Source organism: Cherax quadricarinatus, chromosome 81 (assembly GCF_038502225.1).
Source record: "Cherax quadricarinatus isolate ZL_2023a chromosome 81, ASM3850222v1, whole genome shotgun sequence".
Classification (NCBI taxonomy): domain Eukaryota; kingdom Metazoa; phylum Arthropoda; class Malacostraca; order Decapoda; family Parastacidae; genus Cherax; species Cherax quadricarinatus.
Window position 1 is genome coordinate 11,056,712 of NC_091372.1, and position 13,157 is coordinate 11,069,868.

The 13,157-nt window shown below is 41.8% G+C and overlaps 1 protein-coding gene across 1 annotated transcript; it reads right to left on the reverse strand.

The window, feature by feature from the left end:
• Nucleotides 1-4,006: 4,006 nt before the first annotated feature.
• LOC138851060 (skin secretory protein xP2-like) lies at nucleotides 4,007-6,951 on the reverse strand. The gene is made up of 4 exons (XM_070102402.1): nucleotides 6,793-6,951; nucleotides 6,185-6,303; nucleotides 5,781-6,011; nucleotides 4,007-5,020 (listed from the first exon to the last, which is right to left on the reverse strand). The coding sequence occupies exons 1-4, from the start codon at nucleotides 6,851-6,853 to the stop codon at nucleotides 4,973-4,975; spliced, it is 459 nt and encodes a 152-aa protein (XP_069958503.1). The 5' UTR covers nucleotides 6,854-6,951; the 3' UTR covers nucleotides 4,007-4,972.
• Nucleotides 6,952-13,157: the final 6,206 nt, after the last annotated feature.

Sequence of the window (13,157 nt, forward strand, 5' to 3'; positions counted from 1 at the left end):
TGTCTTGGGTCCACTGTGGTACCTCAGGGTAATGTCTTGGGTCCACTGTGGTACCTCAGGGTAATGTCTTGGGTCCACTGTGGTACCTCAGGGTAATGTCTTGGGTCCACTGTGGTACCTCAGGGTAATGTCTTGGGTCCACTGTGGTACCTCAGGGTAATGCCTTGCGTCCACTGTGGTACCTCAGGGTAATGCCTTAGGACCACTCTGGTACCTCAGGGTAATGTCTTGGGTCCACTGTGGTACCTCAGGGTAATGTCTTGGGTCCACTGTGGTACCTCAGGGTAATGTCTTGGGTCCACTGTGGTACCTCAGGGTAATGTCTTGGGTCCACTGTGGTACCTCAGGGTAATGTCTTGGGTCCACTGTGGTACCTCAGGGTAATGTCTTGGGTCCACTGTGGTACCTCAGGGTAATGCCTTAGGTCCACTCTGGTACCTCAGGGTAATGTCTTGGGTCCACTCTGGTACCTCAGGGTAATGTCTTGGATCCACTGTGGTACCTCAGGGTAATGCCTTGAGTCCACTGTGGTACCTCAGGGTAATGCCTTGGGTCCACTGTGGTACCTCAGGGTAATGCCTTGGGTCCACTCTGGTACCTCAGGGTAATGCCTTGGGTCCACTCTGGTACCTCAGGGAAATGCCTTGGGTCCACTCTGGTACCTCAGGGTAATGTCTTGGGTCCACTGTGGTACCTCAGGGTAATGCCTTAGGTCCACTCTGGTACCTCAGGGTAATGTCTTGGGTCCACTCTGGTACCTCAGGGTAATGCCTTGGGTCCACTCTGGTACCTCAGGGAAATGCCTTGGGTTCACTCTGGTACCTCAGGGTAATGTCTTGGGTCCACTGTGGTACCTCAGGGTAATGCCTTGGGTACACTCTGGTACCTCAGGGTAATGTCTTGGGTCCACTCTGGTACCGCAGGGTAATGTCTTGGGTCCACTGCTATTCCTCAACTATACTATGGATCTACGATATGATTCTCAGTCCTGTTTGTACCTGACAAAACATTCGTGATATCAAATACAGATGCTGTGGCCCTCGACAACAGTCAAGTAGAAGCTCGTAGAGTTATTTACCTGGATAGGTCACCAACAACTTACTCTCAATGTTGACAAGATCTTCCACATATTCAGTAATAAAGGTTAAAACACCTGATTATCATAATAGTTCACAGAGTAAAATATTCTCTCAAACATACGTTACTAGGTTGTTGAAAATTGTATAAAATACTGACAGGTCGAAATTTAAGATATATGTGCAACAGTTGGTATCTTTATTGTTGAAATTTTTCGCCTATACTAGGCTTCTTCAGTCAAATACAGAGGGAGCGGTAGTAATGAAATAATGATGTAATCAGTCCCTCAGCCTGGAGAAGAGTTAAGCACCATGGTGTTGAGTCGATGTTGTTCCAGACCTTGGTGCTGAACTCTTCTCCAGGCTGAGGGACTGACCACCTTGTTCCAGACCTTGGTGCTGAACTCTTCTCCAGGCTGAGGGACTGACCACCTTGTTCCAGACCTTGGTGCTGAACTCTTCTCCAGGCTGAGGGACTGACAACCTTGTTCAAGACCATGGTGCTGAACTCTTCTCCAGGCTGAGGGACTGACCACCTTGTTCCAGACCTTGGTGCTGAACTCTTCTCCAGGCTGAGGGACTGACCACCTTGTTCCAGACCATGGTGCTTAACTCTTCTCCAGGCTGAGGGACTGACCACCTTGTTCAAGACCATGGTGCTGAACTCTTCTCCAGGCAGAGGGACTGACCACCTTGTTCCAGACCATGGTGCTGAACTCTTCTCCAGGCTGAGGGACTGACCACCTTGTTCAAGACCATGGTGCTGAACTCTTCTCCAGGCAGAGGGACTGACCACCTTGTTCCAGACCATGGTGCTGAACTCTTCTCCAGGCTGAGGGACTGACCACCTTGTTCCAGACCATGGTGCTGAACTCTTCTCCAGGCTGAGGGACTGACAACCTTGTTCCAGACCATGGTGCTGAACTCTTCTCCAGGCTGAGGGACTGACCACCTTGTTCCAGACCATGGAGCTGAACTCTTCTCCAGGCTGAGGGACTGACAACCTTGTTCCAGACCATGGAGCTGAACTCTTCTCCAGGCTGAAGGACTGACCACCTTGTTCCAGACCATGGAGCTGAACTCTTCTCCAGGCTGAGGGACTGACAACCTTGTTCCAGACCATGGAGCTGAACTCTTCTCCAGGCAGAGGGGCTATCCGCCTTGTTCCAGACCTTGGTGATGAACTCTTCTCCAGGCTGAGGGACTAACCACCTTGTTCCAGACCATGGAACTGAACTCTTCTCCAGGCAGAGGGACTGACCACCTCAAATATTTTTTCTCTAAGGTTGATGGACTGATTATATCATCTTTATTTCACTACTACTACTGCCTCTGTATTTGACTGAAGAAGCCTACTGTGTAGGCGAAACGTTTCATCAATAAAGACACCCAACTGTTGCACATGTCTTATTCTTCAACCTTAAACTCTCCGCTACTCATAAATATCCCTCTACCTCACTTATGGTATCTGTTCTTGAGGATCAATACCAGCAAATCACCTTTACAATTCGATGTTACCCAACAAACACCATCTGTTAAGACAGTCACCCACTCTGGTACAGACAGACAACACACATCATGACTCAAACATCTGAACATACTCAACATACAACGCATCCGCACTTGCTACCATACATTTCATATATACAGGACACTTAGACGGAACTTAAACCCAAAACCTACTCTTCCTGGAGACCTGCTTTTACGGACACAGGTGCAGAATGGCCTGCACACCTGGTTGTAATTGGTAAATAGTGGACCAAGCAGAAGACAACAGCACTATATGACTTGTATTTCCTTCACCAAATAAGCAAGCTGGTATTTACAATATGTACACTATTCACAATGTGTACAGTAATGTAAGAGCAAGTGTACAAAACGGTGATCAAAGGAGGTAAAAAATAATCGCCAGAGAATGTATAGTGAGTGACCAGCAGCCCCAGACAAGTCTACCACACTAGCGTCACAGGTGAACCACATTGCTTCACAGCTTTGACCGGCTTGTCTGTGATTGGCCGATGAACCGAGGTACTGATATAACAACGGGGCTCCTATTGATCGTTAAGCCCTTAGCACCTGTTTCGCTGGTCGGGAGGCAGCCTATACGGGAGTCTGACATATGCAGAATAAAATTTAACATACTCTTACCACGCCACAGTTCACTATCCATCACCTGGTGCACTGAACACAGAGACTGCAGGCTGAGGGACTGATTACCTCATTCTCCTCCTCATCTTCCAGCGTCCTTCTCTTGTATTGGACAGAAGAAGCCACTGGCTGGCGAAACATTTCCTCAATAAAGATTTACAAGTGTCTCATTCTTCATCTTGGCGATTTTCTAACCCATTTACATCTAACCCATTTACATCACACGTGAATTAAAGGGAATGTTTTTTTTACACCAATTTACACATAAAAGTGAGAGATGTGCTCTTAAACACTACATTTTTACTGTCCACCGTAGTCGGATTAGGAGGTAACTTTATTGAAAGCTCTCGGCCAGGCAGAAGAGGCTTTTCATAGTTATCAGGCCCGTTGCAGGAGTATGGTAATGAACTAAAGTAACTTTGATGGCTCCTGCACATACAGCACCTGCATTAACCTGGTCTTGTTTAACTTACACCAGTGTGGGAAATATGAGACAGGAAACTTTGATCAAACTTGGTTGTCTCACACGCACACCAATACACAGACACAGGTGCTGTGAGTCGACCACTGCAACCACAATTTTGTGAGTGCAAACACACACCACATATTGTATCTCAGTCCACAGCAGGATTCGAACCTATAAACTGAGCATCAAAGTACGTAGTAGTACCTTCTCCACACAGTCACATCGGCCGAGTGGAGAATCCTGCTGTGGACCGAGATATAGTGTCTGTGTGTACATATATAAGAATTTTGATAGTCAAGGGCAATAAAATATTAAGCAATATGCTAGGTTTATTGAATTTCAAGAAACAGAATATTTACACCAAAGTAAAAAAGAAAATTAATTTAAATATTAAAGAAGAAAGATCAGCAGGGCCATTAACTGCTCTGTCATATCTATTGATGAAGACATTGTGTCTCTGTGTGAGACCAAGTTCTGGGTAATGTCTACAGTTCACTTGGTGATGACTTAGAACTGAACGTCAGTACTTGAAGTGCTTGAGGCAGCAGGTAATGAACGGAGCTCCAAGCAATAATGTGTTGTTGGTACTGATGGTCGAGTTGTGTGAATATCACAGTGTGAAGTTGATGGTCTGAGGACAGTGTTGACAGCAGTAAAAACAGCCACAGTTGCGGGTCCAGATGAGCCAACTTTGTGTTTTGATGGAGAGAGATGGTCCATAGCCACACCATAAACTAGTCAGGTTATAAGTCAAGAAAAATCTACACAATAAAAGATTTCAAGGTTTTTGGAGAAATCAAGACGTGTGTTAGTAATTTTTACTTGGCAGGTAACAATTACTGTGGGGGAGTTGTGTGTAGAGCAATGGTCAAGCATGTCTCTGTGTTCAACGTGGATTAACACAGTGAAGGAGACGTGCAGAGGTCAAGCGAGTTCAACGAGGGTCATCATCAAGGACATTCACTATCCACTGACAAATAACACTAACCATGGAGGATGGTAGATCAAGGAACCAGCAGACTAGTGAACAGGATTTAAGCTGTTACAAGTCTGAAGGATCTAGCCTAGATGTTGTCTAGAATACTAGAACAACAAGACATTATCATAGTTCTGATTCACGGGTCATTATTTCTAAATTAGTTAGATGTAAAACATTGTCTTTCTCTAGATAGACAAACTATTCTCCTGGAGGTGTTCTTGGCGGAGGTAGTGGTGATAGTGTACCACCAGAGGACAGTAGATGGAGGGTCGTCCTAGTGGTTAGTGGGGATGAACCACTAACTTAGTTGGTACTAGGTACTTGCCTCACTGGTCGTGAGTTGGAGCCAGTCTAAAATATGGAATAAAACAAAAAATAAACCACTGGAAATTACAAACCTGGTATTGTCTCTAAACCGGCCTTTACATAAACATTTTATAATTAATAATTTTTTGAGGATTACATAAACCCTAAAAATTATAATTGTGAGCTTATTCCTGTTACGCACATATGGATATATGAAATTCTCTTTACAAATTAATTATACGCCTGGGAATTTAATCTCATTTGTTATATGTTAGATTTTTCAGTTCTGGAATCTTTAGATTATTTACTACGAAATTCAGCAGTTATCTAACACTGGGAATAATTAATAGAATTAGACAATACCAGTGAAAATAAGGCACTTTGCTTGACTTTTTTGGGGAGTTATCCTAGGCAATTTACGCTATGTATGATAATTGTACCTATGTGTACCTGCGACTACTGTCTTCCATATCCCAAATCTGAACGAGATTTTATTTAGATTTAAACACAGCCCAAGATGGGTAATATTGATTTAAACACAGGCCATGATGGGAAATATTGATATAAACAGACAACGTCAAAGCTTGGTGATATTATCATGGCAAACATCTTCGTGTAAGCTGAGGAGAGAGAGAACTTCTGGAGCCGCACCTCCAGAGACGGAGGTTTGGCCAAACTTCCAGAGATGGAGGTTTTATTTTTGCAACTACAGTACTTACGTTACTGAGGCTGTGTGAAAGTTGCTACAACTACAGTACTTACGTTACTGAGGCTGTGTGAAAGTTGCTACAACTACAGTACTTACGTTGCCGGGGTTGGAGGGTGCTAAGGGCGCATTTCCTTCGGCGGGAGAGGCAGCGGGTTTGTTTCCTTCGGCAGGAGAGGCAGCGGGTTTATTTCCTTCGGCGGGAGAGGCAGCAGGCTTGTTTTCACCGTTTGCAGAGGCAGCAGGTTTCTTACCATCATTGGGAGCAGCAGCGTCGGCTGGAGCCTCCGTCTCGTCTTCTTTGTCTTCGTCATCTTCGGAATCATCAGGCTGTAAAACAAAAGAAATGCGGATTATCAAACGATAGCAGTCATCGCTTTCATCTATTTTGGTCCGATGCTTATTTATCCGATGCTTATTTGTTTTGGCTACAACAACGAAGTGAACATAGGTAACATCCCCCACTTACGGACATTCATACAGACAATGCAGATAATACTTGCATATGGGTTTGCGTTACGGGTCTTGATGGAATGACTTGGGAAAACTGGGTTGTCGTCCTCGGTGGTAGGACTGAGTGTAGTAGTGGTGGTGGTGCCTGAGAGGGGACCCGCCTGGGCAGCTGTGTGGACAAAATTGTATATTTTTAAAACATGGTGCAAAGAGATGCGTTAAGGAACATTTTCACTACTTGGCAATACATTTCATTACATCAATTTTTATATAAAACACATGTGCAACACCTGAGTATTATAATGATAAAACACTCGTCCTGTTGCTGGTGAAGGGCTCTTTATCCAAGGACCTGAAGTTGCACGTCCCTTTCTTGGAACAAAATTTATTGACTCCCAATCCCAGGCGCAGTATCACCCCCTTCCCCAAGGATTTAGCCGTCTCCTTGAATAAAATAACAACTATTTACTCTAATGAACTTGCATTCTGAGGCTTTTCCTACACCTTACGACTTTGAGACCCCAGTTACCTACCAGCACCTGCTGACCTGCTCCTAAGAACACAGCTAATTCCCACAACCTGTTACTTTAACCTACACTAAGTTAGTTATTGTATGATGATACATACAAGTGGAGGAAAGAGCACGTGAGCCACTTACCTGGAGCAGCGTTTGCTGCTACAGCCAGAAGTGTAAGACCGAGGAGCAGGAAGGTATTCATGTTTACTCTTCTACCGCTGTTGACCGCAAAAGAAGTGGACCCAGATCCCTTCAGGGAAGCTCTTATATACACTCCATTTGATGAACTATTCAGAGCCGTACACAGGCATTAAGGAACCACCTTGAGGATCTGTGAAGAAATGAAAGATGACTGTAACACTATTTTGAGAGTCAAACCAGTGCCCATGTGCGAGAATATTCAATACAATTGTGCATGAATCACTCTTGGAACAGTGTGCCATCTTAATTACTTTTGGTAAAAAAAATTGAAGCCCTTATTCTACCGTATATACAGGATGATTTAACAACTGCAAATGCATATGAAGATAGGGTAAGTAAAGCGAAGGTCAATTATATTTGCGAAATTGCTTTCACCCAATGTTCAGAATATCTTGTAGATTGTGTCAAGGTTAGGAACTAAAGATTGTATGGTACTAGGATAAACGAAGACAGTTTTGTGGTACGTACAGTACGTAGTGAGGACGTCCATGGCCAGCCATAGTGTTAACCTGTTGAGGAAGAGAACTAAAAATGTTCGTAACACAAATTTCCATCACTATAGAATTCATCAGTCGAATAGATAGATGAAGTGTAGAGATAGTTTGAGGTAATCAGTCCCCCATTTTAAAAGGGTGATTCCTCCAGCATACAAATTCATCTCTCTTCCACAGGCGAAAGTTTCACACAGGCGAAACGTTGCATCAATAATGATACCAGTACTGAAGATGTCTTACACATCAACTTCTCGGTGTTGCAGACTATTTACAAAAGCTAAAAAGTAACTATTGAACAAAACTAAAGGAAAACAACAACGTAATTTCTCTGACGCTTAACAGTCGAGTAACTCTTACACTGAACTGATTTTTTTTAAAAATGATGTAAATTTTAGTGGTTAATTTTTATTTACAAAGTTATTAGTCTTAATTATCATAATCAATATTAATTTTTACTGTATCTCATAGTGAATTTTTGACCATCTGTACAAAAAAAATTGATAGTCTTCAGCAAATATTTTTGCAATAAGAGATTAAGCACACCGGGTAAAAATAATAGATGAGAATGGATGTAATCACGCGGATAAATTTTAAAGTGGTGGAGTGGTAAGCCAGTGGAAGGCCTCGGTCAGACGACCAAAAGCTCCAACTGTGGGTCATCATACTTCTAACAAAGATTCTCTTTACGAATCGAAAGAATTCAAATTCTGATACTACTCGGCGATGTATATATATATATATATATATATATATATATATATATATATATATATATATATATATATATATATATATATATATATATATATATATATATATATATATATATATATGTATATACAGGCAATAAATTCTCAGCAAACCGAAAAATAGTGAAATTTTAAGCGCTTTCGTGAATTCTCACATTATCAGGAAGCCTGACAATCTGAGAAGTCACGAAAGATTAGATTTAGATTTTGCCACCGAAGTGGCTAGTTTACTGTGCCGCCCATATCCATCCTGTGGATGGTAGCGCGAGAGCATATGGATACACAAAAGGCCTAGGAACTAGGCCCCAAAGGGTTAACAGGAATACATATGGATTTATATCTACATATCTATAGTTCACTTATCTGTTACAAGCAAATTTAGGAAATTTGCTTAGTATATCTGGTATCTTATTTTCATTAATAAGATATCTTGACATGTCACATAGGTTATTATACTGTCTGTCTCTGTATTCCTCAATAAGTGGACAATTAAGCACATAGTGTTCAAGAGAGTGACCATATGTCTGATCACATAATTTACATTTAGTTTGATCATCATCTGTGTGTCTCCCAAACTGCCAGAAGTACTTGTAACCAAGCCTAAGCCTGGCCACTACAACATCAGTCAGTACTTGTAACCAAGCCTAAGCCTGGCCACTACAACATCAGTCAGTACTTGTAACCAAGCCTAAGTCTGGCCACTACAACTTCAGTCAGTACTTGTAACCAAGCCTAAGCCTGGCCACTACAACATCAGTCAGTACTTGTAACCAAGCCTAAGTCTGGCCACTACAACATCAGTCAGTACTTGTAACCAAGCCTAAGTCTGGCCACTACAACATCAGTCAGTACTTGTAACCAAGCCTAAGCCTGGCCACTACATCAGTGTTCACATTACACGTTGCTCCATAAACATACTTATCTACGTTCATGTTATCATAGTGGGTTATAGATCTACTCAGGCTTCTAACTGCATTCCTATAACAATCATTTTCATTATTTACTTCTCTCCTAATATTATTCCTAATGCTAGACACAGTTATACCAGAGTTATATTCTACATTCTCCTTCTGGGTACTCTTCTTGGCTAACATATCAACTTTATCATGAAGGAGTAATCCAATGTGTGATGGGATCCATAGCAATTGTACATTAATTCCTTTGTCCCTAATTTTTGAGTATCTATACCTGGCTTCTCCAATGAGCATGTTGTTGGAGTCATTATATGAATCAAGAGCCTTCAATGATGACATAGAATCAGTAATGATGATAGAGTCAAGCTCAGTGTCATAAGTTAGCTTTAGCGCCATTAGGATTGCAAACAATTCAGTTTGCAGTGTAGACGCCCAGTTGTTAATTCTTATGCCTAACTCAACAAATTTATTATGGTTCTTAACTAGGGAGATGGCAACAAGAGCAGATGCAGCCCTGCCAGAAGACTCCTGTTTAGATCCATCAGTGTATATAACTTGTGGTAACTTATTACTACCAGCTAGGTGAGAAATTTCTTCTTGAGCAGTTGCTCTAACAAGAGATTTAAGGAAGGGATTACTAGCAATGAGCTTCTTGGGAGGGACTTGTAGGTATGTGATATTAAATGAACACATCTTCCATGGAGGGGTGAAATGCTCTTGTTGCCTACAGTGATACAGATCATGCAGGTTATAAAACTTAATGCAATTGCACGTTTTCACAATCCATTTAGATCTGTGTGTATTTACCTCTAGACACTTGGTAAGATTCACTGTGACAGTGTCTGGTTCGTTTCTCAACATTCTAATACAGAGTACAGTGTTAATTTCAACAATCCTATCACTGATACTAGAAATACCAAGCTCTTTCCTCATGTTAAGAACTTTTGTAGATCTGGGACAGCCAAGAATAATCCTGAGAACTTCATTTTGCATTAACTCCAAGGGTCGGAGAGAACTTTCTCTAGCTAATATCAACATGGGAGCAGCATAATCAATTAAGGACCTAACATAGGCTATGTACATCATTCTCACGATTCTCACATTAGCACCATAGTTGGGATTGTAGCCAGCAACAGCTTTGAGAGCATTTAGCCTAGCTTTGCATTTCTTGTTTAGTTGTGGTATAGTGGATTTGTTAAAGGGTACATCTACACCAAGATATCTGTAAGTTTTAACGTAGCTAATGATTTCACCCTGCAAATAGATGGGTGGGGGATGTCATTTGCTTGTTAATATCTTTGTTTTAGAGGAAGATATTATGAGGCCTAGTCGATTACAAATTGCTTGAACTTCATTAAGAATGGTATTCATCTTCTTATGCCCTGTTGTATGGATCATGATATCATCAGCATAGCTTATAGCTATATGTTTAGGTGAGGCAGGTAGAGCATTTAGGAGAGCATTAATCAGAATATTAAATAGCATGGGACTAAGAACTCCTCCCTGCGGTGTACCTAAAGACATTTCTTTAGAATCACTTCTGAAGCCTTGGTAAAGGACAGAGGATACTCTATTTGACAGGTATTCTATTATCCAGCAGAGTAAGCTACCACCAATATTCATTTTGGCTAGTTCATGTAGTATAACGGTTCTGTTCGCAATATCAAATGCAGATTTTAGATCAAGAAAAGTGGTAAAACTAGTAGAGGTGTGTGCAGTGAGAAAGGTGGAAATACAGTTCTGCACACTTTTACCTTTCATGAACCCATAGAGGTAGGGGGAAAGTTGATGTCTGATTCTGTAGTACAGTCTGTTAAGCATCATTCTTTCAAAAGTTTTACAAAGACAACTAGTTAAGGAGATCGGCCTAAATGTATCAGGCTGTTGGGGCTTAGGGATAGGCACAATGAGACTATTGGTCCAGGAAGTAGATTATACAGTGCCAACAAAGGGTTATCAGGCACGTGCCTTAGAGTTCTGAGAATATCATAGGTTATACCATCCTCTCCAGGAGCAGTTGATCGACCTTTGGTTAATGCATTATCTAATTCATACTCGGTAAAGAGGCAATCACTCTCATCAATATTTTGGCTCATAAAATTAATCAGTTTCAACATTTCTTCAGAAGTACTCTCTAAATTTTTTCTAATATGAGATGGAAGGTTTTCATGCCTGGATGTTTTGGACCAGTCATTTATGAGGTCATTTGCTTTTTCAAGAGGAAAGGGATGAGCAACATTGCCAGTCTTTTTCCTGGTTATTTTATTTATACCTTTCCAAGCCAAACTCAAAGGGGTGGACCTATTTAATCCACTAACAAACTGTTCCCATTCCTGTTGCCTAAATTCTTGAGAAGTCACGAAAGCGCTTGTAATTTCACTGTTTTCCCACTGTGGTTGTTCTGCATAAATATATATTCTTGCAGACATGTTGATAAGCAGTGATGAAATCAATAGCGTTCGCTGCCTGAGCAATGAAGTGCCTGGTTGCTTCCTGAGTCATCATTGCATGTTGATGCTGCATTAGTACTCTCTCAGCAGACGGGAGATCTGAGGGAAACAAGCCAGTCATTAAGCCAGGTAGGGTGTGGCTTTAAGTGTAATTATAAAAAGTGTTCAACGATGATCAGTAAAGAAGAGTGGGTTTTATAGCTTTAATAAAGGAGAAGGCAATGGATTTTTATTATTTTTATTGAGCAAGATTGGATATGTCAGCAGTGTGTTGCTGCCCCATATGTTATAGTTACAAAGTGGGAACAAAAGCTAGTTACGTTTCCCTGTCATATTCCATCACATAGGATGGTGTTACTGCCATATTCCATCACACAGGATGGTGTTACTGTCATATTCCATCACACAGGATGGTGTTACTGTCATATTCCATCACACAGGATGGTCTTACTGTCATATTCCATCACACAGGATGGTGTTACTGTCATATTCCATCACACAGGATGGTGTTACTGTCATATTCCATCACACAGGATGGTGTTACTGTCATATTCCATCACATAGGATGGTGTTACTGTCATATTCCATCACACAGGATGGTGTTACTGTCATATTCCATCACACAGGATGGTCTTACTGTCATATTCCATCACACAGGATGGTGTTACTGTCATATTCCATCACATAGGATGGTGTTACTGTCATATTCCATCATAAAGGATGGTGTTACTTTCATATTCCATCACACAGGATGGTGTTACTGTCATATTCCATCACATAGGATGGTGTTACTGTCATATTCCATCATAAAGGATGGTGTTACTTTCATATTCCATCACACAGGATGGTGTTACTGTCATATTCCATCACATAGGATGGTGTTACTGTCATATTCCATCATAAAGGATGGTGTTACTTTCATATTCCATCACACAGGATGGTGTTACTGTCATATTCCATCATATAGGATGGTGTTACTGTCATATTCCATCACATAGGATGGTGTTACTGTCATATTCAATCACATAGGATGGTGTTACTGTCATATTCCATCACACAGGATGGTATTACTGTCATATTCCATCACATAGGATGGTGTTATTGTCATATTCCAACACAAAGGATAGTGCAATTGTCACTCATCCTTCAGAGTGCAGGTACTGTACTTCCCACCTCCAGAACTGTAACATCCTCACTCATCCTTCAGAGTGCAGGCACTGTACTTCCCACCTCCAGAACTGTAACATCCTCACTCATCCTTCAGAGTGCAGGTACTGTACTTCCCACCTCCAGAACTGTAACATCCTCACTCATCCTTCAGAGTGCAGGCACTGTACTTCCCACCTCCAGAACTGTAACATCCTCACTCATCCTTCAGAGTGCAGGTACTGTACTTCCCACCTCCAGAACTGTAACATCCTCACTCATCCTTCAGAGTGCAGGTACTGTACTTCCCACCTCCAGAACTGTAACATCCTCACTCATCCTTCAGAGTGCAGGTACTGTACTTCCCACCTCCAGAACTGTAACATCCTCACTCATCCTTCAGAGTGCAGGTACTGTACTTCCCACCTCCAGAACTGTAACATCCTCACTCATCCTTCAGAGTGCAGGTACTGTACTTCCCACCTCCAGAACTGTAACATCCTCACTCATCCTTCAGAGTGCAGGTACTGTACTTCCCACCTCCAGAACTGT